The following is a 25,517-nucleotide window of genomic DNA, read 5'->3' on the forward strand; positions in this document are numbered from 1 at the left end:
CGTATGTACTTTTGTATACCTTATTTCTTTTAATTGGTGTTAAATGTTTTGTTCCAAGCTCCATTGAAACATTATTTATGATTTTATCCTAGCCTGAAATTACAAACAATATCTCAAGTCCATAATATCCATTTTCCCAAGGTATGCAGATTGTTGCTCATTCCGTGCCAAAGTTGCACAACAATGCTGCTAATTCATTTCCCCATGTTGCTGCAATTTTTCCCATACAAATCAAATGTATCATACGGGAACGCGTATGGAATGACGAAACAATGAATCTTTATTCCATACGCGTTCCCGTAAGATACAGGGTTTGATTTTGGATGGGAAAAGTTTCAGAGCATGCTGCCACACCACGAAAATGAGGGGAAAGTCTCAACAAGGAAAGAACTCTTTTCTCCACTGAAAAGAGAGCACTCACGAAAAGAATTGAGCGAAAAATGTCAGTATTTGTGGTGCGCTAAATTGAGTTTGGCGGTCAATTTGAAATGTGTCTTGATATTTGGAAAAATAACTTGATTTATTTTGTCGAGTGACCTCAGAAACCGAGAACCAGTAACCAGTAAATAACAAAAAAAAAAAATTAATAATTAATAATTTTTTTAGCCCGATACTGTCATGATAGATTGATAGATTGATATCATGATCGATTGTTTTTTTCAAAACATTTAAAGCTATCGATGGCTCTAGTTGGATTGGCCAGTTTTCAGAACTCCTTTTCATTTAATTCTTTACATAATATGGTTCAAACTAAAACGGCCAAAGCATAAAACGTAAAGCAAATTTTGAAAAACCACCACGAATTGAGACCGAAAAATGTCAGTATTTGGCGGTCATTTTCAAAAGTATATTTATATATGGAGAAATATATATATTTCACTTGATTTGTTTTGTCGAGTGTGACTGGAACCTCAAAAACCGAGAAGAAAATAGCTTAACCCCGCTCTATTTAGTAACCAGTAAATATAAAAAAAAAAAAATTAATAATTATTTGAGCCCGATACTATCACGATAGTATCGATTGTTTTTTTTCAAATATTCAAAATCTATCGATGGCTCAACTATCAATCGTTTGACAGCTCTACTAGCTAGCACAGCAACTCACATTTGAAAATATACTCTTTTTTTTAATCACATGCACCCTGTGGACAAAAACGGGTGCCCTTGATTTAAAAAAGAAAATAAACAACTGAGTTAACATAATGTTAAGGCAATGTTAACAGTCTGAGGGGGTGGTACTGGGATGCAAATGTTTGTTAAACGGCCTTGCGTCCAGGAAAAAGTTTACCACACAAGAAGTTGGCATGTTTTAAACCGAGACAAAAATAATTCCACAATGCGACGCTCAATAAGCGAAACCGAACATTCCGACTCGGATCTCTCCTCCGGCGCCACAACGGAGAGCAACTCCAGCGACTGCGAACAGGATAGACACCACAGTAGCAGGACCCCACTCGACCCCAACGCCAAGCGAGACAATGTCATGTTGCCCAGGTGAGTCAAGCCTGCCTCTGCCGCGGGTGCAAAGTCCCCAGTCGAGTGTGATTATGACGCTACCTAATCATATCTTATCGCCAATCGCCCCAACAGACCTTGGGCCTCGAGTGGCGGGTGGATGTGCTTCCTGATGCCGCTGGCCTTGGCGTCGCGCTTTCTAAACGCTCCGCCCTGCCAGGAGCAGGTCCATCTCCACCTGATGTTGACGGTGACAGCCACTGGGATGTGCGTGGAGACGCTCTGCTTCTTCGTATACTTCTTCGCAGACACGAGCATACTGGCCAAGTGCATCATCAGCCTGCTGCCGGGAACATTCACCACCATCGGATTTGGCCTCTGTCTGGGCACCTCATGGCTGTTTGCCGTGGTCGCGGGCTTCCTGATGATGGCTGGCTACCAGCATTTCTACGTCTGCATGATGCGGGGATTCGCGCGCTGCTTCACCTACGGCGAGGCCTCCATTCTGTTCCAAGGTCTGATGCTGTTCGTGGTGAGCGTCGTTTACCGGCTCTACGACCTATGCTCCGCGGATGCCAAGACCCTCACAGACTTTGACCGACTTAATCTTATAATGCTGGTGGGTGATCGAACGATCATCTGATCATCCCCTTCTAATCAGAACCAAAACTTTCACAGAACGCTTTGATGTGGCTGCTCATTCTCTGCCTGCTCGTTATCGTGGTGCCACGGCTGCGCGGGCCCATTCCCTTCTACCTGTTGATGGGCCTCCTTATATTGGCAGCCACCTGTGCCCCCGTCACCAGTCCTCTGCCTATTGTGGCTCTGCTCCAGTTCATCTTCCGGGACCCCAAGCGACTCCAGATCATCGGCTTCTACCTGGTGCTCGTTCTCCTCACCGGCGCCACCGTCACCTGGCAGCTGCGCCACTCGGTTCAGGCCAACACTCGAGTCCGTAAGATATTCCACCTGCTGATCGTGCTCGTCTTCGTTCCAGGAGTGCTCTTCCAGTGCGCTCTGCTGTACTTAGCCACGGGCATAGCTTTGGCGTCCTTTGTGGTCCTGGAGCTGGTGCGTCTGCTGCAGATTCCACCATTTTCCGACAGGCTGACCGAAGCTTTCCACTCGTTCCGGGATGAAAAGGATGCTGGTGCTCTGGCGCTGACCCCGTTCTGCCTGCTGATTGGATGCTCCATGCCCCTCTGGCTGACTCCCTGCCCCTGCTCCAAAAACGATACTCTGCTCCTGCTCTCGGGCATCTTGGCGGTGGGCGTGGGCGACACCGCGGCCAGTGTGGTGGGCTCCAAGCTGGGACGCAACATGTGGGGAAGTGAGTGGTGGTGTGACAGTGGCCGGAGATTCCCATTGAACTTTATCCTGACTGATGAAACGTTTCCTTCTCTTGCAGATTCCTCGCGCTCCCTGGAGGGCACCATCGCCTTCGTGGTGTCCATCCTACTGTCCGTCTGGCTGCTGGAGGCGACTGGTCTGCTGGCCATGACCCAGGCCAAGTGGTTCGCCACCATTTTCGCGGCCATCAACTCGGCTTTGGTGGAGGCCTTCACCGATCAGGTGGACAATCTGGTGCTGCCCCTAGTCTTCTATATACTCGTCGGACTGGCCTGATTCTGATCTCCGTGTGACTGCATTCATTACTCCCAAGTGAATCCAATAAATATTCATCGGTGTCTATTAGCAATAATATTGTAGAATTTTGTTTCTGAATTCAGAAAGTTTCTTTGATATAATATACTCAACAGCCCGAATAGAGGGGCTGTACTTTTATTTATGTTCCTTACGATCTATAACAAATTATGTATCAATGCATATATGTATGTATGTTTGTATATTTAGATATGTACAAACATATTTGTGCATATACACACAAAAATATAGATTTCTGTTGCTGTACAAAATTTTGAAATTGTATAATGTATTCCTGAACTTGTTGTATCACATTTCGATTGGGGACTGATCTTCCCCGAGAATCGTTTCACATTTAGGGATTTAGCGGCTATCTACAGCGCACATTTTACACTTAACTTACGACTACAAACATTTTAAGGTATTTTATTCATTCTGGTGCTCTGCTGCAGGAGCTGTACCTAGACTGGAAAATGAACGACATGCTGGACTGCATTTAAAGGAACATTATGACAAGAACAAAACACTGGTTGCGGCCATCCAATGGGTACGAACTCCACCCGACCACGTCTGGGAGCTCTGTCCATCGTACCAATCGGCGGCCCTGCCTTAAAGCGGCTCCTGCGTGAAGTACTCGTGCTCTAGACAAACCAGGGCCGATGGGCGCATAGTTATGTCGTACGAGAGCATTTGCTGGATAAAGGACACAAGCAGAGGACATAGATTAGTCAGTGCATCGACAAGGAGAGAGCAACACACAAACGTACATTCAACAGGTCGTCGGAGCACTCGCACAGGTTGGGACAAAAGTCACGTGGCCGCTTGGGAAGGCGGTGGGGGAAATGTTCCCGTGTCACAGAGATGGTTTTGGGCCACTGCTGATCTGTGGGTCGTCCCGTCAACCTATAGGGTGAGAGATTTATATATAAACTAGCTACATATTTCGATTCTTCACTCACTCGAATATCCGATCCAGCTGGTTCTTCTCCGATGTGCCCGGGAACAGAGCCTTCCGGTTGAACATCTCAAAGATGATGCAGGCGGCACTCCAGAGGTCCACGGAACTGTTGTAGGGCTGGGCAAGCAGCACCTCGGGAGAGCGGTACCAGAGCGTAACCACCACCGATGTGAGCTTCATGTCGGAGTCGTATGTCTTTGCCAGGCCAAAATCGGCTATCTTCAGACGGCCCTGCGCGGAGACCAGCAGATTCTGCGGCTTCAGATCGCGGTGGATGATGCGATGCGAGTGCAGAAAGTCCACGCCGGTTAGGAGCTCACGCGACAGACGCTGCCAGATAGGATCGGTTAGTTCCAGAGTTTGAATTGTGAAGCTACTATGCGCACTCACCTGGATTGTGGTGGGGGACATGCCCGATTTGGGCAGACGCTCGATGAGGTCGGACAAATCCTGCTCCAGGTGCTCAAAGACCAAGAGAATCATCAGTTGCCCGTCGCGCTCCAGAAACTGGCATACTTCGAACAGTCTGCAAGAAAAGGGGAAATCAGAAATGAGCTCTATACATGTGTATGTGAGAGAGCGAGAAAATATTTTGCTAGATATCTGCGTTACAGACCTGAGACCGAATAAAATGCCATGTGGCGCCAGTGGCCATACTGCGGGCAATTCTCGGACTAAAATAAATCTCACTCCACACAGACACATGTGCGATCAAGAGAGTGATTATGAGAGAGACTTTGAGTGATTAAGCACCGTAGGTGTTTAAGAGAGACTAACATATAACATAATGTTAGACAACAGTTTTCGTCTCTTTGTTTTGAGGGCTAACATTTTTTATAGTACACATTAGATTTTACCAGATTTTCTGGATTTTGCAAGCATTTTAAGAGTTTTTCACAAATTTTACGTAAAATGAATTAAAATTCTTCAATTTAAATTGTTTACTCAATCTGTGTCTTGTCTGGCATTTGTTTCTGATTTTGCGGCTAAACAACACGTTCGATATCAAACAACAGAAACAACTTGTTTGAGTGTTCTCCCTCTCTGGATCGTTTTACCGTATCTGAGCGAATTATATTGTACATACATATAGTACACGTCTATGTTATATATATTTTGTACGATATCCGTTGAGTGTGAGAGAGTATTCTGCTCACTGCTGCGGCATACGTTATCTCAACAGAAGAGAACCGAGCCGTTACAGTCGGCGCCACACTGCTTGACAGTGACAGACAGGCAGACAGAGTGGGAGAGGGGGCGTCGGCGTACAACATTGTAGCAGCTTGGCTCTCTTTCTCTCTCTGTCTTTCTGTGTGTGCCCCCATTCCTTTCCCCATTACACCACCCACAGCATTGCATTGCATGCATGCAGCAAGCGAGACGAGTATGGAGGCTAGATAAACAGTGAACGACACGACACGACCCACCCACCCACACAATCCGCTCTGACATTGTCTCTGGCTGTAATCAGCTGCTCCGGCTCGCCCCTGCGAAAATTAGTTGGCAAATAGTTGGGGCGCCACCCGGCCGGTCGGCCTCATTGCCAATGGGCTGTGATAACGGTCGCCATACTCACTTGACAATGTTGGCGTGATCGCTGGCATTGAGCTGCTTCAGCAGGGAGATCTCCCGCAGCGTGGACATTGGCACTCCGTTCTCGTTGAGGGCGATGCGGACCTTCTTCAGGGCCACAATGTTGCCCGTAATTGTGTCCCGGGCCCTGTATACAGTCCCATAGGCGCCTGCAAGAGTGAAATTCGCAAATTGAGAACAGCGTGCATACATTCAAATGGAAATGTTAAATGTTAATCAAACAAAAGCAAATGTAAAAACAAAAACAAAGGCAACGCCAAGGCCAGATAAGAACAAGTGAAATTACCAAATTTCGCATGGATGGGAGGGGGAGAGAGAAAGAGAGAGTAGTCAGCTGTGTTGATAAGCAAGTAGAAAAAAGAACCGGCTGATTCGCGATAAACCACCAACACGTCCCATTTCGATTGCCGCTCGAGGTTGAGGTTGAGGGAAGATGACGAAAGCAGGTAGCAGAGATAGCAGAAAAGAGAAACAGAGGTTCTATATCGATTCAAATGCGAAGGAAAATACATATTTTGTCACCGGAAATTTATCACCCCAGACCAGACAGAGGCATGCGTGGGACATGGCACAAGTTATTTTCGTTGACATTGATGGCATCAGACATATCAGATATTCCGCAGAGACAGCCAGAAAAAGAGTAAATAGATAGAGCGAGAGAGGGGAGGGGTGGGGAGAGGAGCGTGTGCCGTCCACCTTGCTGCTCAAGGAATCAAGCGCAAAGCGTCTTAATTCAAGGTGAGATCGCTCCACAATAGTCGCCCATACGCTTCACCCTATACTAATGCACCTTGGGGCCAAGCACCAAGGCCAAGCCAAGCTCCAAACAACAGTTCATTCTCGACTTCGCATTCAACTTCGACTATTCGACTCGTTTTTGGGGGGCTGCCGTCGGCTTCTTTCTTGATTTTGTCGAAAAAAAGCAACATTTTGCACAAAATCAAAACAACAACAACAACTAAGCCGAAAGGTTGGAGAGCGAAAGCGAATGCGAAGAAGAGGAGCAATAATTGAATGAATGCGAAAAAGCTTGTACATGTACAAATGTATAGACATGTGTATGACGTACACACAACAGATGAAATGGAAATATTAAAAGTCTTACAATATTAAGGCCCAGGGGAGGGGAGCACGTAGGTGCAGGGGGTTCCGACTGAGCAACCGTTTTCTTTTACGCTCCGCTTAAGGCGTACGCTGCCCACCTCCAGACCACAAAACCATTACCAATATCCATCATTAACATTCACCAGCTTAATTCGCGGCTCGGTGACGTAATTGATTCAAGTTAATATACCGAAAAAATTTCCCAATGTACCCCAAAATTTGTGTGGCAGCCCCCTTGACCGAGCATCGAACTGGGACTCAAGAGATCGGTACAGATTTACGGACCAGGAACCACGTGGACCCTGTTAATGAACCTGAAAAGTATGCAAGGAAATGAGAGATTCACCCCAATGATTCTCAATGTGGGAAGTACTACGAGACTCCAGACTCTAGGTATAAGTATTTCCCCTGTGCTGCGGTTTTTTCACGAAAAATTAGTCACACAACGAATCATCCATAGCTCGTAAAATCGATATTTATGGGGAGAAATAGTTAGAATCAGCCTACACTACACACTCGCCTAGTGTAGCCACCAACAACAACAGCATTAACTAGCCATCAACTGGATTCTTTCTTCGCATCGTATCCAACCCGACCTATCCCAACGGTCTCCAGCAGACGAAATCCGCTTTGCGTACATACCTGTTCCAATGATGTTGAGCTCTTCGTAGTTAAACGGGTCCCCTTCGCCAAATTTTCTTCCATGGGACATCTTCTGGCGCTTGTGTTGGGGCGATTGAGACATTTGTATATGCTTATTTTTGCTTTGGCTTCTTGGTTGGGTTTACGTGGAGACACGAACTTTCACACACATATGTATAACGGGCTGGACAGAGCCTGCACTAGTGGGAAATTAAATGTAAGCACTTGTGAGACTATCGATAGCATCCTTGATATCCGCGTGTACAAGGCGCAACGGTGGAAGGGGAGTAAGATTCTTCACTGATAACATAACCAAACTTGCGATAAAGCTACATACGTGTGACAGGTGTTAATAGGCTCGAAATACTCGGCCTCTAGTTTGTTCTATGAACAGACGCCTCCGCTCCGGCGCTGCTGAGAGGTCATTGAACCTCTGGGGGGGTTCTGTGCCGGCTAATGTTAATGTTTTCCGTTTTATTGCTTATATTTTATGCTCAGGCGATCGGAGAGAGAGCGGCTTTACTCAGCTTTAGTTATGATTTATTCATGTTACTGTTGCCTGCTCTGCCACTTTTTTGTCTTCCCGTCTATCTCTCTTTCTGCCTTGTCTCTCTTTTGCATCCTGTTACTTTTACTCCAGAGAGACAGAGAGAGAGAGAGAGGGAGAGCAAACTAGTTAATGTTTCTGTTGTTGCTTTTCGCACCGAAATAGCGAACCAAACCGACATTTTTTTCCATTTGTCAATTAATTCTAATCGCGAGACGGCAAAAAGCAACAATAACACAACAAAAGCTGCAAAAGCAACAAAACAGACGCAAAGAGGCAGAGTAAAGCAGAAGCCAAGAACACCAACACTGGCAAACGACGACTGCTCATGTACTCTAATTTATGCGCATGTATACGGATCGCGGACACGATTAAGGAAAGGAATCTTAAAAACAAGAAATTGTTAAACAGTTATAATGATAACTGATAATGCACTTTTCACCCCGCACACAAGAAGGCACTTTCTTCCTTGAGCCCGCGCATCGTAAATTTATTTATTTTTTTTTTTTTTGGTTATACCGCAGCTAACAATTTTTGGCGTTTAACACACACTTTCAATGTCAATGTCGTGTTATATGTGTGTGTAAGATATTAGTTAAATATTAAAAAATGTGTTTTTATTTGTCAAGAGACTCACACAAACAACACACACACACACGCCCGATCGCACTCCAAAACAGACGTGATCTCTACACACACACACACATATATAAATGAATAAAAATAATTTTGTTGAACAATTTTTTCCGTACGGCGAAATTTTTGACATTACTTTTTTAATCAGCGCGATTTAATAAACCGCGATCATAGCACAGCACACATACAAGGTGGGGGCCATGCAGCAGTTTAATTAAGTTTCTTAAAACATAGATTTAACAATTTAACAATATTCGTAAGATCTTGGCGAGGAAGAGTCTTTTCAACTCAGTCGAGTCGTTTGGTTGTGATTGTGAGTGATATTGATTGTGAGTGATTAGTGAGTGAACACGAATTCTCTCTTAGTTCCTCTCTCTTTTGCTGTTACTAATTTTCAATATTGAACACAATTGAACACGATTGAATTGTTTTGCTCTCTCTCTCTCAATGCTCACACACACAAACAGAAACGGACGCCAGTGCTGCTAACTTTTTAGCTGCGCCACGTAGCGCTGCCATATCAAGAAAAAATATGGTCAGACCGGTTAATATGGTTAATATGTGTTAAACTTAACATTACTGCAGCTGTACAACTTCGCTCATATTAGTGCACGTCATATCGAGGGGATTTGACGTAAAGCTGAACTACTTTTTTCAGGTGCGTCTTTTCAGACCTATTTTGTTCTGTTTATTAATATCAGAGTTGTTCGACTTGGCGTTTTTATTCTTTTTTTTTTGTTTGATAAAATTTCAACAATATGGCATTGTATTTACACATTCTTGTATGGCATTACATAAGACAAGTTGTGCCAACTACAATAAGCACAGACTTATTTCTTGCACACTGGATTGATTTCAAACTCATAACGGACAGTAATGTTATGTTTAACAGAGAACCAAAACGCCACGGTCACACCATTTGTTGCTGACCATATTTTTTTCTAGATATGGCAGTGCTACGTGGCGTAGCTAAGCGCTAAATTTGAAATGGAACATGGAATATAAATGGAAAATATTGATTAAATGATAAGCTATCGCCCACTCAACTTCCCATACGCTACCATTTTATTAGATCCGATACGATCCTAAAACCGCTTATAAGCTAATTTATGTGGGCTGATTACAATTACAACTTTATTGATTTGCACTGAATTTGGTTGCGGGTATTTTTGACACACAAGCTCACTAGTTTAGTTAAAATTTAAAAACGCATTGCTGCCTGGACTGTGGGTTTATGAAACGTTTTCAACGTCACATAAACATTCAAATTTAAGTTCCAAATCATAGTAGAACGATTAACTTTAAATTTTGATTTTCATATACAACGTGGGGTGTACTCCAGGGGCGTGTGGATTGGATGGTCCATTCAAATATATACACTAAAATATACAGGATAAAGCTTTTGTTGTCCTCTTAATGACGTTGCGGATTCGGGGATGCGCTCCCTAGCTTGGGAAAGTTCTGCGATAGTTCATGCGCATTCTGATGGGTACTCAAGTCAACAGCCAAAAGGACTTGCTTGCAGACCGCGCACACTTCTAAGCTGGGTAGGGATTTGCGCTGGGCGGGTGATATTTTGCTCAGATTCTGCTTGTACACCAGATACAGCTCCTGGAAAACAACGAGAAGATGATGGTGGATTACATGCCTGATGGATGGTTTCATAATTTAAGTCGATGGTCACCTGTTGCTTGTTTATGTCGGGCAGCAGCACCAGAAGTTCCGGGAATAGGCCGTGAAATGCATCTAGCATGGCGCACTGGCAGTGCTCATAGTAGGCCTGACCATTGCAGGAGCCAACCCGAAACTTGAATGACAACGATGTAAATTCGTTCAATGCCTCTGGCGTCTTAAGTATCTCTCTGAATTTGTCGACCAAATTCTAAATATACAAAGTAAAATTGGTATGGTCATTTATGTACATGTGTAAGATGTTTACCTGATTCCTGGCTGCGGTATCTGGTGGATCGGTATAAGAATAGCTAGGTACAATGTCATAGGACTCGCCCAGCGAACTGGTGAATGTCAGGTTGTTGGGTAACTTGGCCACCGAGTTAACTGTAACATTGGAAATAAATCCAGGCGGCGGCTTGAGCGGTCCGGCACTAGCGAGTCCAGGCGGAGAACGCGACGGAGTTGATGCATTCCCATTGGGGGGTGGCTTTTGTTCGCTGTTATTGTTCTTCTCCTTCTGCTTGGGTTGACCGCCCCCCTTTGGTTGGTTTTCCTGATTCCTCTTCTTATCCTTTGGTTTCTTATCCTTTTTATTTGCCTGTGGCTCTAGGTTGTTGTTGCTGGCCTTCGGCACGATCCTGGTGGTCGGCAGCACTGGTGGGGGCGCCACCTTCGCCTTGCGGTTCTCCAACTCTCGCTGTTTTTTCTCCGACGTCGGTTTGGACCAATTTAGAGCCGCCGATCCGTTGCTTGACTTTGGGGCGGCGGCCGCCCTGCTGGTGCTGGCACATGGGCCCAGGGTGGGAAACTCGTCTGATGTTAGCTTTGGAGCATTCTTTTTCATTGCCTCCGCACGTGCCTTGGCTTCGGACTCCTCCTTTTGAACCATTTGGAGCTTGTGATAGGTGCTCGGATTGGCCACCGACACGTAGTCATCGACCAGAAGGCGGTGCTTGGCCGAGACATTCGTCATCGACACGTTAGAGTTGCTAGGCAGCATATCCTCTTCCAAGTTGCGCATCTGCGTGTTCTTTTTTCCTTTGCCCGGCGGCAGAGCGGGGAAATCGAACTGGGGTGTCGCTGTCGCTGGCTTCTTGGTCGCCGCTGGACGATTTGATACATGCAAAAGCATTCCGTTGTTGGGTTGAACAGCCCGATTGGCACCAGATGCAGCACTCCCCGACTTCTTGAAGACAGCTGCCACCGGATTTTGGGACTGAGCGGCTCGAGCCGCTAGACTGCTACTACCAGCAGCTACGGCACTACTGTTGCCCCCGCCAAGAGCTGGAAAGTTCTCTTTGGTGCGCGCCAGTCCAGAGCTGCCGCTGAGATTGCGCATTGAAGGCGGCGGCGGCCTCACCAACGATACGCTGGGACCTGCACCAGCGCCGCGCAGCGTTGGAAACTGTTCCTCGTTGCCAGCATCGATGCTGACAGCCTGGCCGCGTTGCGAACTCGACGATGGGAAATCATCCAAATAGTCGTGGTTTTCGTCATTTCTAAGTGCCAAAAAGATTTAGATATACAGCCTTCGTGTTGTATGTTGTGCATGGCGCGACCCACTTACCTCGATCTCATATTGGCAATGCCCTGCTCATTCTGTCCGCTGCGTCCGCGCGGACCAAGTGTAATCTCAAGCTGTAGAGTGCGTGTCTGCTTGGCTTGCTGCTTGTTCAGCGTCTTGCCGTGCATATTGGCCACATGGGCTTTGTACTCAATCTCATTGCGAAAAGCTCCGACGAACTGCTCCGTAGCGCACTTTCCTTCCTCGCAGAGAAAGTGTTCCTGCCGGAAATGGTCCGCCAGATCGGTGTAGTCATTGTAGAACTCGTTGCAGCCATCGGCGTCGCAAAAGTGACAAAAGTAGTGCTCCCGTCGCAAATGTCGGAACAGCTCATCCCTGTCCACGTATCGCTTCTTGCAGTACTCGCACAGCGGATGCCCGCGATGGGAGCGATTGTCTGGGTCGCCCTTGTTATTATGCAAGCTCAGTTCGCTCTGGGTGTAGCAGCGTCGCTCGAAGGTGAATATCTTCAGCGTCTCCACGCACAGATCGCAGTAATGCAAGTTGTGCTCACTCCGCACATGATTGCGAAGTCCTGCAAACGTCCGATATGGAGGCGCCTCGCACCTACATAAGTGAAAGCAGTCAAAGAAGGGGCAGTCATCTCGAGCAGGCAAAGGTACTTACTTTGGGCAAGGATGATCGAGAAGCTGAAAGAACTTTTGCTGTATTTCGGCCGTGCAGAAGCCAATGCGATACTTTTTGCTGTAGAAATCCGAGCGGCTATTTGCCTCCAGCTCTCGATACGGCAGCTTCTCCAGTGTAAACAGAACCTTCAATGGGACAGTGCTTCATTTCAGCTGGGAAACGTGAGTGTGGATGCAAAACGGGATTACCTTGGACAGAACGTGGCGACAAATCGGACACTCGTTTTGCTGGCACAGCACCCGCATTCGCGTCGAGCACTCATAGCACACCGGATGGTCGCAATCTCCAATGGAGTATATATCAAAGTTCTTGAAGCACACCACACAAGCGTTGTCGTCGTTGCCCGTGTCCAGTGGAGTAAGCTCTGCGGGCTTCACCACTGAAACAGCAGCAGCAGCTGCGTCACCAGCATGGTTGGTGCTGGCTCTTGGTCGGCGTTGATGTTGGTTGTTGCCCCTGTTCGTACCTTTCTGCTTAAAGTTGTGCATTTTGTCGGTAAGAGGGAGGCAGTTTACTTGTTGCCAAGGTCTTCGACTTGCGACCCAAAAACGGTACTTTGATGGGTGGTGTGGGCTGTGAACTCGGATATTTCCAGATGCCGACAGTAGTCTAGCTTTCGTTTGGGCATGCGACACACCAAGTAAAACCTTTCAAAACAATTTTATTTAATATTTCGTCAAACACGAGGAAACACGACGACAACGATAAAAAATACCATCCGTCCAAAAAATAAATACCATTTCAGTTTCGAGAAATACCATTTAAATACCATACAATTGACTTAACCCACCTAACACCCCTTTACTTAATAAGTTAAGCACCCTTTGTTAAACAACGGGAAATAATACTGTTTGTAAAGGATCCTGGTAGCTCCATCCTCCTCTTTTCTTACAAAACAAAAATGACCACCGACATATTTCTCCTGCAAGGCGTAAAATATGTTAAAGTTACATTAATTTCGTGGAAATATTAAAACCCCCCTGGCCAACAATGGGATAATGTTATATTTTATTGATTGAAATCGTGTTCCATGATTTTGATATTCAGTTTAATATTACTAGCTAGTTGGCCCTCTCAGCCCTAAACAAATAATTTTATTCAATTTCTCCATCAATTTCGAACAAGATCGGCTAGTTTTCAGAACTCATTTTCATTGGATTCTTTACATAATAGGGTTCAAACAAAAACGGCCAAAGCATAAAACGTAAATGTTGACTAAATGTGACGTCATGGTTGCTGGTCAACCGAGTTTCTTCTATGCGTATGGACTTTTGTATACCTTATTTCCTTTAATTGATGTTAAATTTGTTGTTCTAAGCTGCTTTGAAACATAAATTTAATATTGAATTTCTCTTCGATTTACATGTTTTTTACCTATCACACAACATATGGTAAAATCCATCCCAACAGTTAATATACCATGATGATCGATATATAACAGCCAGCTGACCGATAGCCGCCAGCTATCGTGAATCGGTTAATCGGAGACAACAACAAACAATTTTGTGTGTTGTGTTGTTTTTATTTAAACATTTACCATGAAATCATCAATGAAATGTGCACTATAAACCTTTGAGGATGCGTCTGCGCCGCCGTTCGTGGCATCGTAAGATGCGGCGCGCCATCGAGCATCTGAGGATGCAGTCGCGCCGCAAGCTGCAGCTGCTGACGGGTAAGAACCTCTGGGCACTTGGCGTCTGGAATAATTTTGCTTTTCTCTCCTACCAGTGGTTGGGGGGCTGTGCCTGATGCTCTGGCTGGCTGGCAGTCTGATGTCTTCATCCGAGGACAACGAGATAAGCGACAACAGCACCCCCTGCACGCCCATCGACGTGGTATACACGTGGGTGAACGGCTCGGATCCCAGCTTCATCGAGGCCATCAGGCAGTTTGACCCGAACTATGATCCCTCGCGGTTCGACGATAAGAACGAGCTGCGGTACTCTCTGCGCTCGCTGGAGAAGCACGCCAGCTGGATTCGGCACGTGTATATTGTGACCAATGGCCAGATACCAAACTGGCTGGATCTCAGCTACGAGCGCGTCACAGTGGTTCCCCACGAGGCGCTGGCACCCGATCCGACGCAGCTGCCGACGTTCTCTAGTGCGGCCATCGAGACATTCCTGCATCGTATTCCGACGCTGTCCAAGAGATTTCTGTACTTAAACGACGATATATTCCTGGGGGCGCCGCTCTTTCCGGAAGATCTGTATACGGAGGCGGAGGGTGTGCGCGTCTATCAGGCCTGGATGGTGCCCGACTGCGCCTTGGACTGTCCCTGGACGTACATAGGAGATGGGGCCTGTGACCGCCATTGCAACATCGATGCGTGCCAGTTCGATGGCGGCGATTGCAGCGATACGGAGCAGCCAGAGGGCTCCCACGTCATCATGCACAGCCAGGAGACGCACGAGGAGGAAGCAGCTCCGCCCCCAATACACAAATTCCCCCAAATGGGCTTGCAGAAGCTAATCAAGCAGAGCTCCTCGAACTTCAAGGATGTCATGCGGCACCGAAACGTCTCCACGTTGCTCGAGCTGCGACGCATTGTGGAGCGCTTCAACAAGGACAAGTTAATGTCGCTCAACCCCGATCTGGAGGACGGCAGCACAGTGATGCCAACGAGCCAGCGTAACGCGCTTCACAAGGAGGACTTCAAGTCCTCCACTGACATCTATTCGCACTCGCTGATTGTCACCAACATGCTGCTGAATAGAGCCTATGGCTTCAAGGCTCGCCATGTGCTGGCGCATGTGGGCTTCCTGCTCGATCGCGACATTGTGGCGGCCATGCAGCAGCGCTTCCCGCAGCAGGTCCTGGCCACGGCACACCAGCGCTTCCGCTCGGCCACAGACCTGCAGTACGCCTTCGCCTACTACTCCTTCCTCATGAGCGAGACGCAGCTGCTGAGCGTGGAGGAGATCTTTGACGAGTTCGACACGGATGCTTCCGGCACCTGGTCGGACCGGGAGGTGCGTACATTCCTCACCCGGATGTATGCCCCGCCATTGGACTGGTCGGCGATGCACTACTTTGAGGAGGTTGTTCAAAACTGCACCCGAGCCTTGGGCCTGTTCGTCACTCCCGATACAGTGGTGCACTCCACGTTGGTCTACGAGCGCTACGAGGACTCCAATCTGGTAGGTGACTGGAATGACTCGAAGAAAGCCACTAACTGTTCCAAGGTTCTTTTACAGCCAACTATTACGCGGGAGCTGGTCGTTCGCTGCCCCCTGCTGTCCGAGGCCCTCACGTCAAACTTTGGGATGCGCTCCAGGTACCGCTACAACATCAGTCCCAAGCGGTCCTTGCACAGCAACTTCATGATGCTCACCTCGAATCTCACGGAGGTTGTGGATTCACTGGACAAGATGCGTCGCAATCCGCGCAAGTTTAACTGCATCAACGACAACCTGGATGCCAGGCGGACGGAGGACAACGATCTGGTGCGCCATCTTCTCGAGGACTTTTATCTATCCTTTTTCCCGCGTCGCAGTAAGTTCGAGCTGCCGCCACAGTTCCGCAATCGCTACGAATCCTGGCGCGACTACCAGAGGTGGCGGCGCCGAAAGCGCGCCGTTCTCGTCGTGGGCTACGGCGTCAGCCTGCTCCTGATCATCTTCCTGTTGCGCTTCATGTGCCTGCACAAGGCCAAGTTTGTGAGGCGCTGTGTACAGCGACTGTAGACTGTCGAGTCGGACGTGGAGTTCTCTTTTGTCATGTGATAAGTTGTAACTTTTTGAGATATTGGCCATTTCTGCATGCAATCATAGTCAAATTTAGTTTTAGGCCAAGTGCAAGGCTACTTTTTCTAGTTGTTTAAGCGCAAAATGGAGGCTTACCGTGCGGCTAGTAAACGAGCAAACTAGCAAACTTTAATAAATAAACACTAAATTCCAAAAACCAATATTCAATTTCCGCGCCTTCTTCCGATAGCTTTCGTTCCAGTCGATCGAAATGGATCCCAGCAAAAGCTTGCTGCTACGACACACCAATTCGAAACGCTAGATTAAATTAGTTTTTTATGTTTATTGCTTTGGCTGCTGTCCAGTTGCTGTCCCAGATTGCTGCCAGCACTTAGCATCTCCTCCCCTGGCGCGTCGATGATTACCGCAAAATTTGAGCGCACGCTGAGCGCTGGGCGTTGCCAAACAATTCAGTTGTGGCACAAACACACAACACACACAAACTACGTCATCACTTTTTTGGTGCCCACTCGGTGGGTGGTTTGTAATTATGGACATGCGCCACCCACTCCGTGGCATTGCGGCACATTAAGCGCTGGCTCCCGTTGAAATTATAGCCACAAAAAACGGAGACTCTCCGCAGCAAGTTGGCACTTTGCGGGCCCGGAAGTCGGTGGGCGGAACTAGAGCGAGTCCAGACAGACAGACAGACTGATACGGGTCTCTATGCTCGTGTGTGTGTGTGTGTGTGTGTGTGTGCGTGTGTATCCATGTCTGTGTCTGTGGGCGTTGCCAAGAAGAAAGCTCCCCAGAGCTAGTGCCAGTGCCAGTGTCCTGTCCATATGATGATGATTTGCTTTTTGTGCATCGAACATCTTCTTTTACCCCCGCCTCAAAAAAGGTAAGGTATTTTGTTTTATTTTGCCAACTGACCAATCCATGTGGCCGGGGCTGTGTGTCGTCTGTCCGTCTGTCCGTCTGTCCGTCTGTCCGTCTCGTGAGCGCCTGGTCAAGCTACTGAACCAAATTGGCCACTCTGTGTACCCTCTCAGTATTCAAATTTCCCCCCCCCGTCCCCCCAAAGCGAATCTGTGGCAGGCACGTTTTAAAGATACGATAAAATGCAGTATCGTAGAAATGACCATATCTACCGACTGCCGAATCTGATCAGTCGGTCATAATTATAGCCAGAATGAGAAATAATTTTCAGTTGCTTCCCCTCCCCCTACCTCAAGCAACTCATTCCTCTCCCCCCTCTGCCCTTCGTGCGCGACAACCCCTAGCGGAGGAGATTAGAATCTAAATGGTACATGTAGAATATACATGTTAGATGTATAATATAAATAGTATATGTAGTATAACAATGTAGAAAAAAATGTAAAATGTAAATTCTAAGTTAATAATATATGTAAAAATGTATATGCTGACTGAGTACGGGTATAGTGGTCGCGTCCCCAGAAGCGACTCACACGTTCCTTCTCGTTTTTATTATTTTGCTTTTATTTTGCCAACTCACCAAATCACATGTGGCCGGGGAGCTGTGGGTGTGGCATCCCATCCCATCCCATCCCGTCCGGATGCTGTGGCATAAATTGCGTCCGTCGTTTTTTTAGTCAGTGGCCGCAATTTCGAGGCATTACGAGTGGATTGCTCTGCTATGAAGTGGCTCTGCGGGAAGTCCCGTCCCCCTATCACTGTGACTGTGACTCTCTCTATTTTTCTGGACATGAATATCAATTATCTAAACGGCAGCTCGAATCTTATCACTTATCTACCCATATCCATCTCCAATCTGCACCTCCACACGTGTGTCGTGTCCTTTGCGCAGGCATATTCAAACTGTTTAAACGTGCCCCTGCAGAGGACACGTAGACCCTACCGTTCCACTGGCCTCGTAACTCATTCTAAATGATCTCTAGTTGGGCCACCCAGGGAATCCGATACGAAAACGGACTCGAAATACGTGCACACGCCACAATTTGGTTTATTATGTGCCCTGTGTGGGGAGGGGTCTTGGTTTTCCGATCCGATCCCTCTTTACAGATCCCAGTGTGGTCTACCGCCGAGCGGAAGTGATTGTGGTTTGGGAGAGCTCTCTCAGTCCCCTGATTAATGCTGGATCGTTATGCCAAATTATGCAAAAAGATTAACTCTGTTTGTGAGTGTGGGCGGGCCAGATATCTAGATCTACAGGCAGGATAACCATATCCTGTCGGGCAACTGAGTTTATTTAGAGAATTATATTATGATTTTACTGTCCTTTGGTTTCCTTTGGAAATTCAAATCTTCTGCACCAAAAACTTCCACAAGAAACCTTTCCAGACCTCTGAGGTGCCGACGCTTTGGCGGCTGCCTAAACCCTGGACCCCAGGCCCCAGACACTTGGACACCCGTTTCTAATATTCTTCTTGGAATCGTTTAGTGCAAAAGGAGGTGGGCAGCGGCAGGGGCAGGGTGCATGTAAATATAATTGGATGGCACGGAATCGTTGGACACATTTTGACAAACGGCTTCCTTCGTGACCAAGTGCGAGCCGTGAAAAGTCTTTAAGAAATTTTCATATTTATATTGAAATTCATTTATTTTTGTTGGTTAATTATTGCATTATTCATGCGGTCGGCACTTTGTTCGTTCGTTTGCGGTGAAATAATGCCAGCCACATCAAATGTAATAACTATTTTCAAATTGTTTGTGAAACTCCCGCCTCCAGTAGCCGAGTGGGAGAGTGGAGGCGTGGAGGCGTGCCTGCATCGACATATATGAAAATGCAGTATAAATAAAGAATTAAGACATTAAATCGTTCATTGCGGCAATTTACATTCATTATTATTACGAGCTCGAGGTACGTGCCCATAAGCCATGGGAATTGGAATACGGACGGACGGTCAGTGGCGGACATTCGTTGAGAGACAGAGACAGAGGCAGGGACGGACTGCGACGGCAACGGCAACGGCGACGGCGACACTGCTTCATTGATGAGGGACTGGGGAGAGGTTTGGTCTGCCGCTTGCATTCTTTATGTTTCGCTTTTGGAAATTAATAAAATCATAAAAATGTAATTAATTAATTCACAAAACCGAAACAAAAGAAAACCAACAAGAGTGGAGTGTGTTTGGAGTTTGGAGTTTTGAGTTACCCTCTATGTGATTGGAAAGATGATCCGTAGAACAATTCTATTGCATTATCTACAAATTATACAATTAATGAAAATACTTTAAAATCTGTAATAAAATATAAATACACACATCTCTTTCGGGGTATCTTAAAACGAAGACTCTGGTAATGCTGCCTGATTTTGGAAAGCATCTTTGAGGGTCTTCATCTATCTGCCGTTCATTACATGGCAGCCCAATATACTTCACCTGAGACTCCATTATGCAGTACCGCCGGTAGCTGCCGCCTGTCCGAGCTGACGGATCGATCGTCATCGCTGGCCGCTGATTAGGGATTCAGGTGCGTGAGTGCATTTTCGTTTGATTCTTTTTTTTTTGTGTGTGTTCGTTCGGTCGTCTTCAGCAGAATTTCAACAGTCGGAGCCAGGCTCCTCTGGGTGCCCGATCGTTCGTCTTTTGGGGGACGGGACTGACAGATCGGCTGGCAATGCCAGCAATGAATGGCCGCCACCCCCCTTTGGGTTTACAAGCCGTTTACATTGCTGATTGCCGCTGATTGTCCATGAGGGGCAGTCACAGTCCGTGTCCACTTTGCATACGATTTCATGGAGATATTTCTGATGTCTCTGGCCGCTGACAACTGCACTTTAATGAGTAGTCCTCGGTGCCTTTGAAGGCCTCTGTTTGTGTCTCTGCCTCTTGGCCGGGCTAGCAACAAACTTTCAACAGACCAGGCAACGTTCTCCCTCAGCTCTGCCACATGTGTTGCCTAACTATGCTTAAAAGTGGGCGTGCCCCGGCCTTATGACAAATTATGACAGCGCGCATTCATGCCTTGATTTATGGCTGCTCTATACTGTTCTGTTCTGTTCTGTTGTCCCTGCATTCAACGATGACCCCCTTTTGCCTACTGGACTCGCAGCAGGATCTCAGCATTTGAATCTCAACCCTGCCAGCCGAGTTCCTTCCGTTTTTTTTTTAATGATTTTAAAGTGATTTTTAACGTGCTACATTATGGCCTGCTTAGCTGCATGGGTTGTTCAGCTCAACACAAATCCGCGCGTAATTAATGGCAATATAATTTACAACAAAGCAATTCTGGCACAGGGGGGGAATCTTCCCATGTTCCATGTTTCATGTTCCATTTGTACAGCAGCAACAGCAGCGTCGGCCACAACGAACTGGGAATGAGCTGCACCAGGAGGCGCAGTGAAACTTATGAGAGTGTAGGGCAGCGATATGTTGTGCAAGAAGGTGCTAGAGCAGATTTAAAGTAAACCATAATACTTACATATATTGTTGTGCCCCTCAGTTCCAGTTTTGGGCACTGTAGCGCGTTCCCAGAACCATCCTAGCCGAGCCCTGCTCGTTCCTGCTGCTCTCTCACTTTGTTCATTTACCGCAATTTCGGTGCCCATCGGAAATTCGGATTCAGAATCAGTTTGAGTCGAGGCAAAAGAGCATCCATCCACTGGGCAGAGGGGGCAGGGGAGAGAAGCCCCGCAGCCGGCAGCAAATTGCCTGCAAAGTGTTACAATAATAAAAACTCATGCTTGGAGGCGTGTCCCAACATAAAGCTGAAAACGAGACGACAACGACAATCCGCACAGGGGTGACAGCAGAGGCAAATGCAAGGGCATCGAAGTAGTGTGTCCTGGGGTGGGTTTCCACCTCCTTTTTGCCTTTTGCCACAATTAGAGAGTGGAGTGAGTGGGGTGGAGTGGAGTGGGGAGTGAGGAGTGTGGGGCGATCAGTGGGTTACAACAAACAAAAGTCAATTGTCGAGGCAAAAGGAGGCAGCAGCCAATAAGTTGCTAATGCAATTAGAAATTCACGCCAGTGGAGGAAGGTAGGCTAGGCTGAGGCTGATCCTGCTGCACAGCTAATAAGTCATAGGGGAAGCACACCAGGAATCAGGATCCTGGTGGCTGCTGCTGCTGCTGCTGAAGAGGCGTGACACGTGAGACACCTGGAGTGATTGTTTGCCATCGCTCTGCTCCGCACCGCGCCGCTCTGCTTCTGGCTCTCCCCTCCATCAGCAGCAGCAGCAGCAGCAGCAGCTCTCCCAGGCTCTCGTTTCGTGACAATTTGGTGCGTTAAATTACAAAAATTAGTCACAGATAAATCGAGTCAACTCGAACTTCAACTTCAACTTCAACTCTCCTCTGCTGGGTCGGTGCTGGTGTCGGTCCTTTGGGCCGTGTTAAATCGCACAAATTGGCAGTTTAATTGTTCCAATTGACATCGAAACGAGTCGAGTCGAGTCGAGTCCCCCCCCGAGTGCTGCCTGACTCTGGCAGGGCGTTCCGTGGGCCGGCATCCTGCAGGATTTATGTCCGTTTATGTGGTTTGCTGGATATACTCGTAATGGCAGATCGTTGAGGACAAAAGCAGACACTAAGGAATTTGATTCGATTTTTATATTTTGTTTATTTACAAAAAAGAAAACTTCATGACAACTGAACATCCTTTCTTCTTCCTTCCTTCCTTCCTTCCTTCCTTTCTTCTTATGTGTATGTACATCCTAGAACCCAGAACCCGATCAGTAGATACTGCGGCCCAGGGATAGGGGCGTCGTCACACCAATGCCCAATGCCAGCCCCATCCCCCCACTTCCGGCCCCCGGGGCAGTTGGGTTGGAGCTGGGGGCGGAGCCGACGCCCATGCCCATGCCGCCGCCATTGAACTTTTCGAAGCCGCTCATCACTTCCGTCGATAGTTTCTTGCGCAGATCCGGCTTGGGTCCGCTGAGGCACATTTTTTCCAGCTGCTGGTGCTGCGAGCGCACCGCAAAGCGGTTCACGTGCACTGGTATGGGCACCACTATCTTGGTGCCGCTCGCACTGCCATTCCTGCCCAGGCCGTGCGATGTGAGTCCGGCCTTTACCCGTTTCCATTTGGCGCGACGATTTTGAAACCAGATTTTCACCTAACGAACGGAGGATACAGTTCTCCCGTTAATTGGATACTTCTTGCCACAGATGCTCGCTCTCTCACTCACCTGAACTTCGCTCAGTTTCAGACTTGTGGCTATTTGACTCCTTTCCGTGAGGCTGAGATACTTCTTGGCGTGGAACTCCCGCTCCAGTTCGAGCAGCTGCTCCGACGTGAAGGCGGTACGCCGTCGTCGCGACTTGGAGCTGCCGGAGCCACTGCCGTTGCCTTGCGAGTCCTTACCGCCCAGCCCGCTGGCATCGTGGTGCGAACTTGCACCCTCGTCATCGCTGCAGTCTTCACTATCCGAATTGGTATAGGCTGGAGGGGGATTCAAAGGTAAGAGATTGTTAAATGAATCAAATATCTATTATATCTATTTCAATATGTTCTTTGTATCGATCAGCCCTGATCTGAACAATCTGCTTCTACTATTTCTCCCGAAAATCTCTTCTTTATTTCCAAATATTTGCCATTTATTTACCACCAGCAATGTGTGAATTTCAGGGTGAAGTCAAGCGATTATGTTTAATAAAGTATCCTCCGCCCAGTCGCCCCCGGATGGGGGTATCCTCTTCCAACTCATGAATCTCTCTTCCTCTTAATGGCTCCCTAACAAGTTTGTGGACTTCTGCCGCAAATGGCCCGTGTCATAACTTGTGGCAAGCATATTTATTTATAACTGGATACATGTGTCTGAATGATGGCCGGCCCCAAGCCCCCCCCCCCCCCCGAACAGAGAGAAGACATCAGGAGTCGAGCCGTAATCTGTTTGCCTTAAGCTGTCGTTTTGCGGTGCTTCCAAGTTGAGCGTGAAAGTTAAATGTCTCCTTGGAGCAGGATGAAGATGCGAATGAGGGTGACAGCCCAATCGCCATTCCCTTCCCCATACCCTTCCCCATCCCCATCTGGCTGTTAATTTTGAGTACACGGCTAAGCGGTTTTTTAACACTTACACGCTTCGCTTTGCCCTCGCTCTGTCACTGATTTATCCGACTCGAATTGACGGGGGGACCCTGCTCATCCACCACCACCCAACCAACTCCACTCCAGACTCCATCCCCCTTTCAACCACCCCCACTCGAACACACAGTTATGAATATATTAGTGGAAAATTTGTTGCGCTTTTCAACCGCTTTGTTGGAAAATTGATTGTGGCAGGGAGAACGCACCAAACTTTGGGGCTAGACAGACGACGGATACGGCTCATAAATGTGAGGACGATGCTCGGCGCTGGCTGGGAACTGAGCATGTTCCTTCCATTCGAGTGGCATGGCCAAATCGTTATGTTTGTCAAAACGTCAGCACTCCATCCAGGAGGACTGTGGGACTCTATTGTTGCGGCTGCTCTGCCTTCTATTGCCGTGCAGCGAAGGCTGACCGAATCGCAGGGCAAGAGTTGTGAAAACTTTTCACAGCTTTGATTGACACCGAACATTGGGTCTTAATGCGCTTTATGCTAATTCTGGTTATGAGTTGGCAGCCTCAATTTTAATTACCATGACAAAACCACATTAGACAGCAGTCAACGGACTGGCCCAGGGACTGTCCTCCGACTGAGGGTGGATAAGCAGGGACTGGGCGACTTCATTTGACATGGGAGTTGGGTGTGGAGGAGAGCCTTTCACTCTCTCGCTCTCTCCCTCACCTGAACTACTCTTTTTTCTCAACAGACTTTGATTTTGTAATGTTTCACATACCATCAGCAGATCTATCATTCCTATAGGAACTACGAGAGTGCTAAATATCTTTAGCGACGAACTCATCCCCAGTCATAGCTATAAGAAACAGTCTAGAAGCATTCACGACTGTTTTAGTCTAAGATTTGAAGAGTTATCCCAAGTCCCTGATCCGCTATGCTTGAAACATCTGCCCAAGTGGAATTTCATATCTTTAGGCATGATTACGCGAACAAACAGATCGGAAACTGTCCTTTACTTTCCTTTCCTTTACTCGAACTGATCTCTAAGTGGTACGAATCCCTGCAACCCTAAGCAAGACCTCCAGCAAAGTTCCTGAAACGTTTGTTCTACTCCCATCGAATCCCTGGGTACGCACCTCCACTGCGACTCTTGTCCAGTTCTCTGTTGTAGTTCCTTGGCATCGGGGATAGGGTGAGGCTGATGTCGCTGCTGGAGTCGCCGCTGCACTCGTAGTCCTCGTCCATGCCCACATCCAGGGTGGGCTCCACCGGGCTGTGGCTGGCGGACTTTGCTGGCGAGAATGGATTGGCCTGCAGAGGCAGAGGCATCGGCTCCTGCTGATGCAGCAGGCTGTGGCTTAGGTGATCCTCCTGCAGGCGACCCGCGACGGCCATGTGCTGCAGGCGAGCGTTGACACTGAGATTGTGGACGTAATCCTGGTTCATGAGCTCCGCCAGGCGGCGATAGCTGAGATCCGTTGGAGCAGCAGCGGCGGCGGCAGCGAAGGGCAGGAAGCGTGTGTCCATCGGGTGGGGCAGCGGCGACTGCTTGTCCAAGGCATGTGGCGGTGGCGGTGGTGGTGGTGGTGGAGGTGGAGGTGGTGGGTGAGGATGCGATGGCTCCTTGCCGGCAAAGGGATTGCCAATGGGCGATCCCAGGTAGCATCCGCCGCCGGCAATTAAATGCGTTAATCTCTCGTGGTTCTGGGCAAAGTAGCCATGAAGCCAGGGATTGTAGAGCGGGAACTGGGTGAGGCCAAGGGCCGAGCTGGCGACCATGGCCCGGGCATTCAGCTCCTGCTCATGCTCCGGCTCGTGCTCCTCCGGCGGGGACGGCGGCGAGGCGGATACGGATACGGATGATACCGAAGCGGTGGCAGGTGTTTGGTTGGCAATCAGACTTTCGATGGAGAAGGGCTTGGGCACCAGCCTGGTGGTCGTCTTCGTCGTCTCCAGGCTTCCCACAGCGCCGTGCTCTCCGTTCTGCAGCAGGGCAGGCCGTTCCATCGTCGTTCGCCCCTCAAAGACGCACACAAACAGGCAGAGGCGGACACTCTACACACGCGCGGACGCGACGGACTCCTAGACTCAGACTCACAAACTAAACGCTCTTCGAATGCACCCAAGAAATGTTCAACTCCAAGGCGAGGCGAGGCGAGGCCTGTCAGCGCAGTGAACCGTTCAGAGATCGGCGGGCAACTGTCGAGTCGAGTCGCAGCCAGACATCACGTACTGCACCCAAGAGTCGCCGCAGTCGCCGCCGCAGAGAAAGGAAAGCACCACCAAGCCAAGTAAGTGCCACACACCACACACAAAAATGGCCACAAAGCGACACAGATACATGTGTGTGTGTGTGTGTGTGTGTGTGTGCGCAAGCGTGTGTGTGTTTATTAATGC

General features: G+C 48.0%; 5 protein-coding genes across 9 annotated transcripts; 2 read left to right on the forward strand and 3 right to left on the reverse strand.

Annotated features, from left to right (window-relative positions):
- The first annotated feature begins 1,104 nt into the window (after positions 1-1,104).
- LOC111075524 (dolichol kinase) lies at positions 1,105-3,221 on the forward strand. Its single transcript, XM_022368855.2, has 4 exons — positions 1,105-1,494; positions 1,591-2,074; positions 2,134-2,785; positions 2,864-3,221. Exons 1-4 carry the CDS (start codon positions 1,244-1,246, stop codon positions 3,079-3,081), a joined length of 1,605 nt encoding a protein of 534 aa, XP_022224547.2. The 5' UTR covers positions 1,105-1,243; the 3' UTR covers positions 3,082-3,221.
- On the reverse strand, positions 3,207-8,884 carry LOC111075525 (cyclin-dependent kinase 4). Of its 5 annotated transcripts, none has more exons than XM_022368857.2 (7): positions 8,716-8,884; positions 7,397-7,591; positions 5,634-5,799; positions 4,448-4,583; positions 4,059-4,387; positions 3,867-4,002; positions 3,208-3,792 (listed from the first exon to the last, which is right to left on the reverse strand). In XM_022368857.2, exons 2-7 carry the CDS (start codon positions 7,497-7,499, stop codon positions 3,709-3,711), a joined length of 954 nt encoding a protein of 317 aa, XP_022224549.1. In that variant the 5' UTR covers positions 7,500-7,591; positions 8,716-8,884; the 3' UTR covers positions 3,208-3,708. The 5 variants fall into 5 exon arrangements, with proteins under 5 accessions (XP_022224552.1, XP_022224549.1, XP_022224550.1 ...); XM_022368858.2 differs by having other exon boundaries at positions 7,397-7,596; XM_022368859.2 differs by lacking the exon at positions 8,716-8,884 and adding an exon at positions 7,734-7,966.
- An 815-nt stretch (positions 8,885-9,699) lies between these two features.
- Positions 9,700-13,183, reverse strand: LOC111075523 (E3 ubiquitin-protein ligase ZNF598). The gene is made up of 6 exons (XM_022368854.2): positions 12,654-13,183; positions 12,445-12,590; positions 11,821-12,384; positions 10,519-11,752; positions 10,264-10,461; positions 9,700-10,190 (listed from the first exon to the last, which is right to left on the reverse strand). Exons 1-6 carry the CDS (start codon positions 12,951-12,953, stop codon positions 9,993-9,995), a joined length of 2,640 nt encoding a protein of 879 aa, XP_022224546.2. The 5' UTR covers positions 12,954-13,183; the 3' UTR covers positions 9,700-9,992.
- A 714-nt stretch (positions 13,184-13,897) lies between these two features.
- Positions 13,898-16,364, forward strand: LOC111075530 (N-acetylglucosamine-1-phosphotransferase subunits alpha/beta). Its single transcript, XM_022368871.2, has 3 exons — positions 13,898-14,137; positions 14,194-15,605; positions 15,663-16,364. The coding sequence occupies exons 1-3, from the start codon at positions 14,044-14,046 to the stop codon at positions 16,149-16,151; spliced, it is 1,995 nt and encodes a 664-aa protein (XP_022224563.2). The 5' UTR covers positions 13,898-14,043; the 3' UTR covers positions 16,152-16,364.
- A 5,358-nt stretch (positions 16,365-21,722) lies between these two features.
- On the reverse strand, positions 21,723-25,353 carry LOC111075539 (homeobox protein unplugged). The gene is made up of 3 exons (XM_022368883.2): positions 24,257-25,353; positions 22,266-22,519; positions 21,723-22,193 (listed from the first exon to the last, which is right to left on the reverse strand). Exons 1-3 carry the CDS (start codon positions 25,125-25,127, stop codon positions 21,807-21,809), a joined length of 1,512 nt encoding a protein of 503 aa, XP_022224575.2. The 5' UTR covers positions 25,128-25,353; the 3' UTR covers positions 21,723-21,806.
- Between the last annotated feature and the right edge of the window lie 164 nt (positions 25,354-25,517).

The sequence above is a fragment of the Drosophila obscura genome, unplaced genomic scaffold (genome assembly GCF_018151105.1).
Source record: "Drosophila obscura isolate BZ-5 IFL unplaced genomic scaffold, ASM1815110v1 contig_17, whole genome shotgun sequence".
Taxonomy (NCBI): domain Eukaryota; kingdom Metazoa; phylum Arthropoda; class Insecta; order Diptera; family Drosophilidae; genus Drosophila; species Drosophila obscura.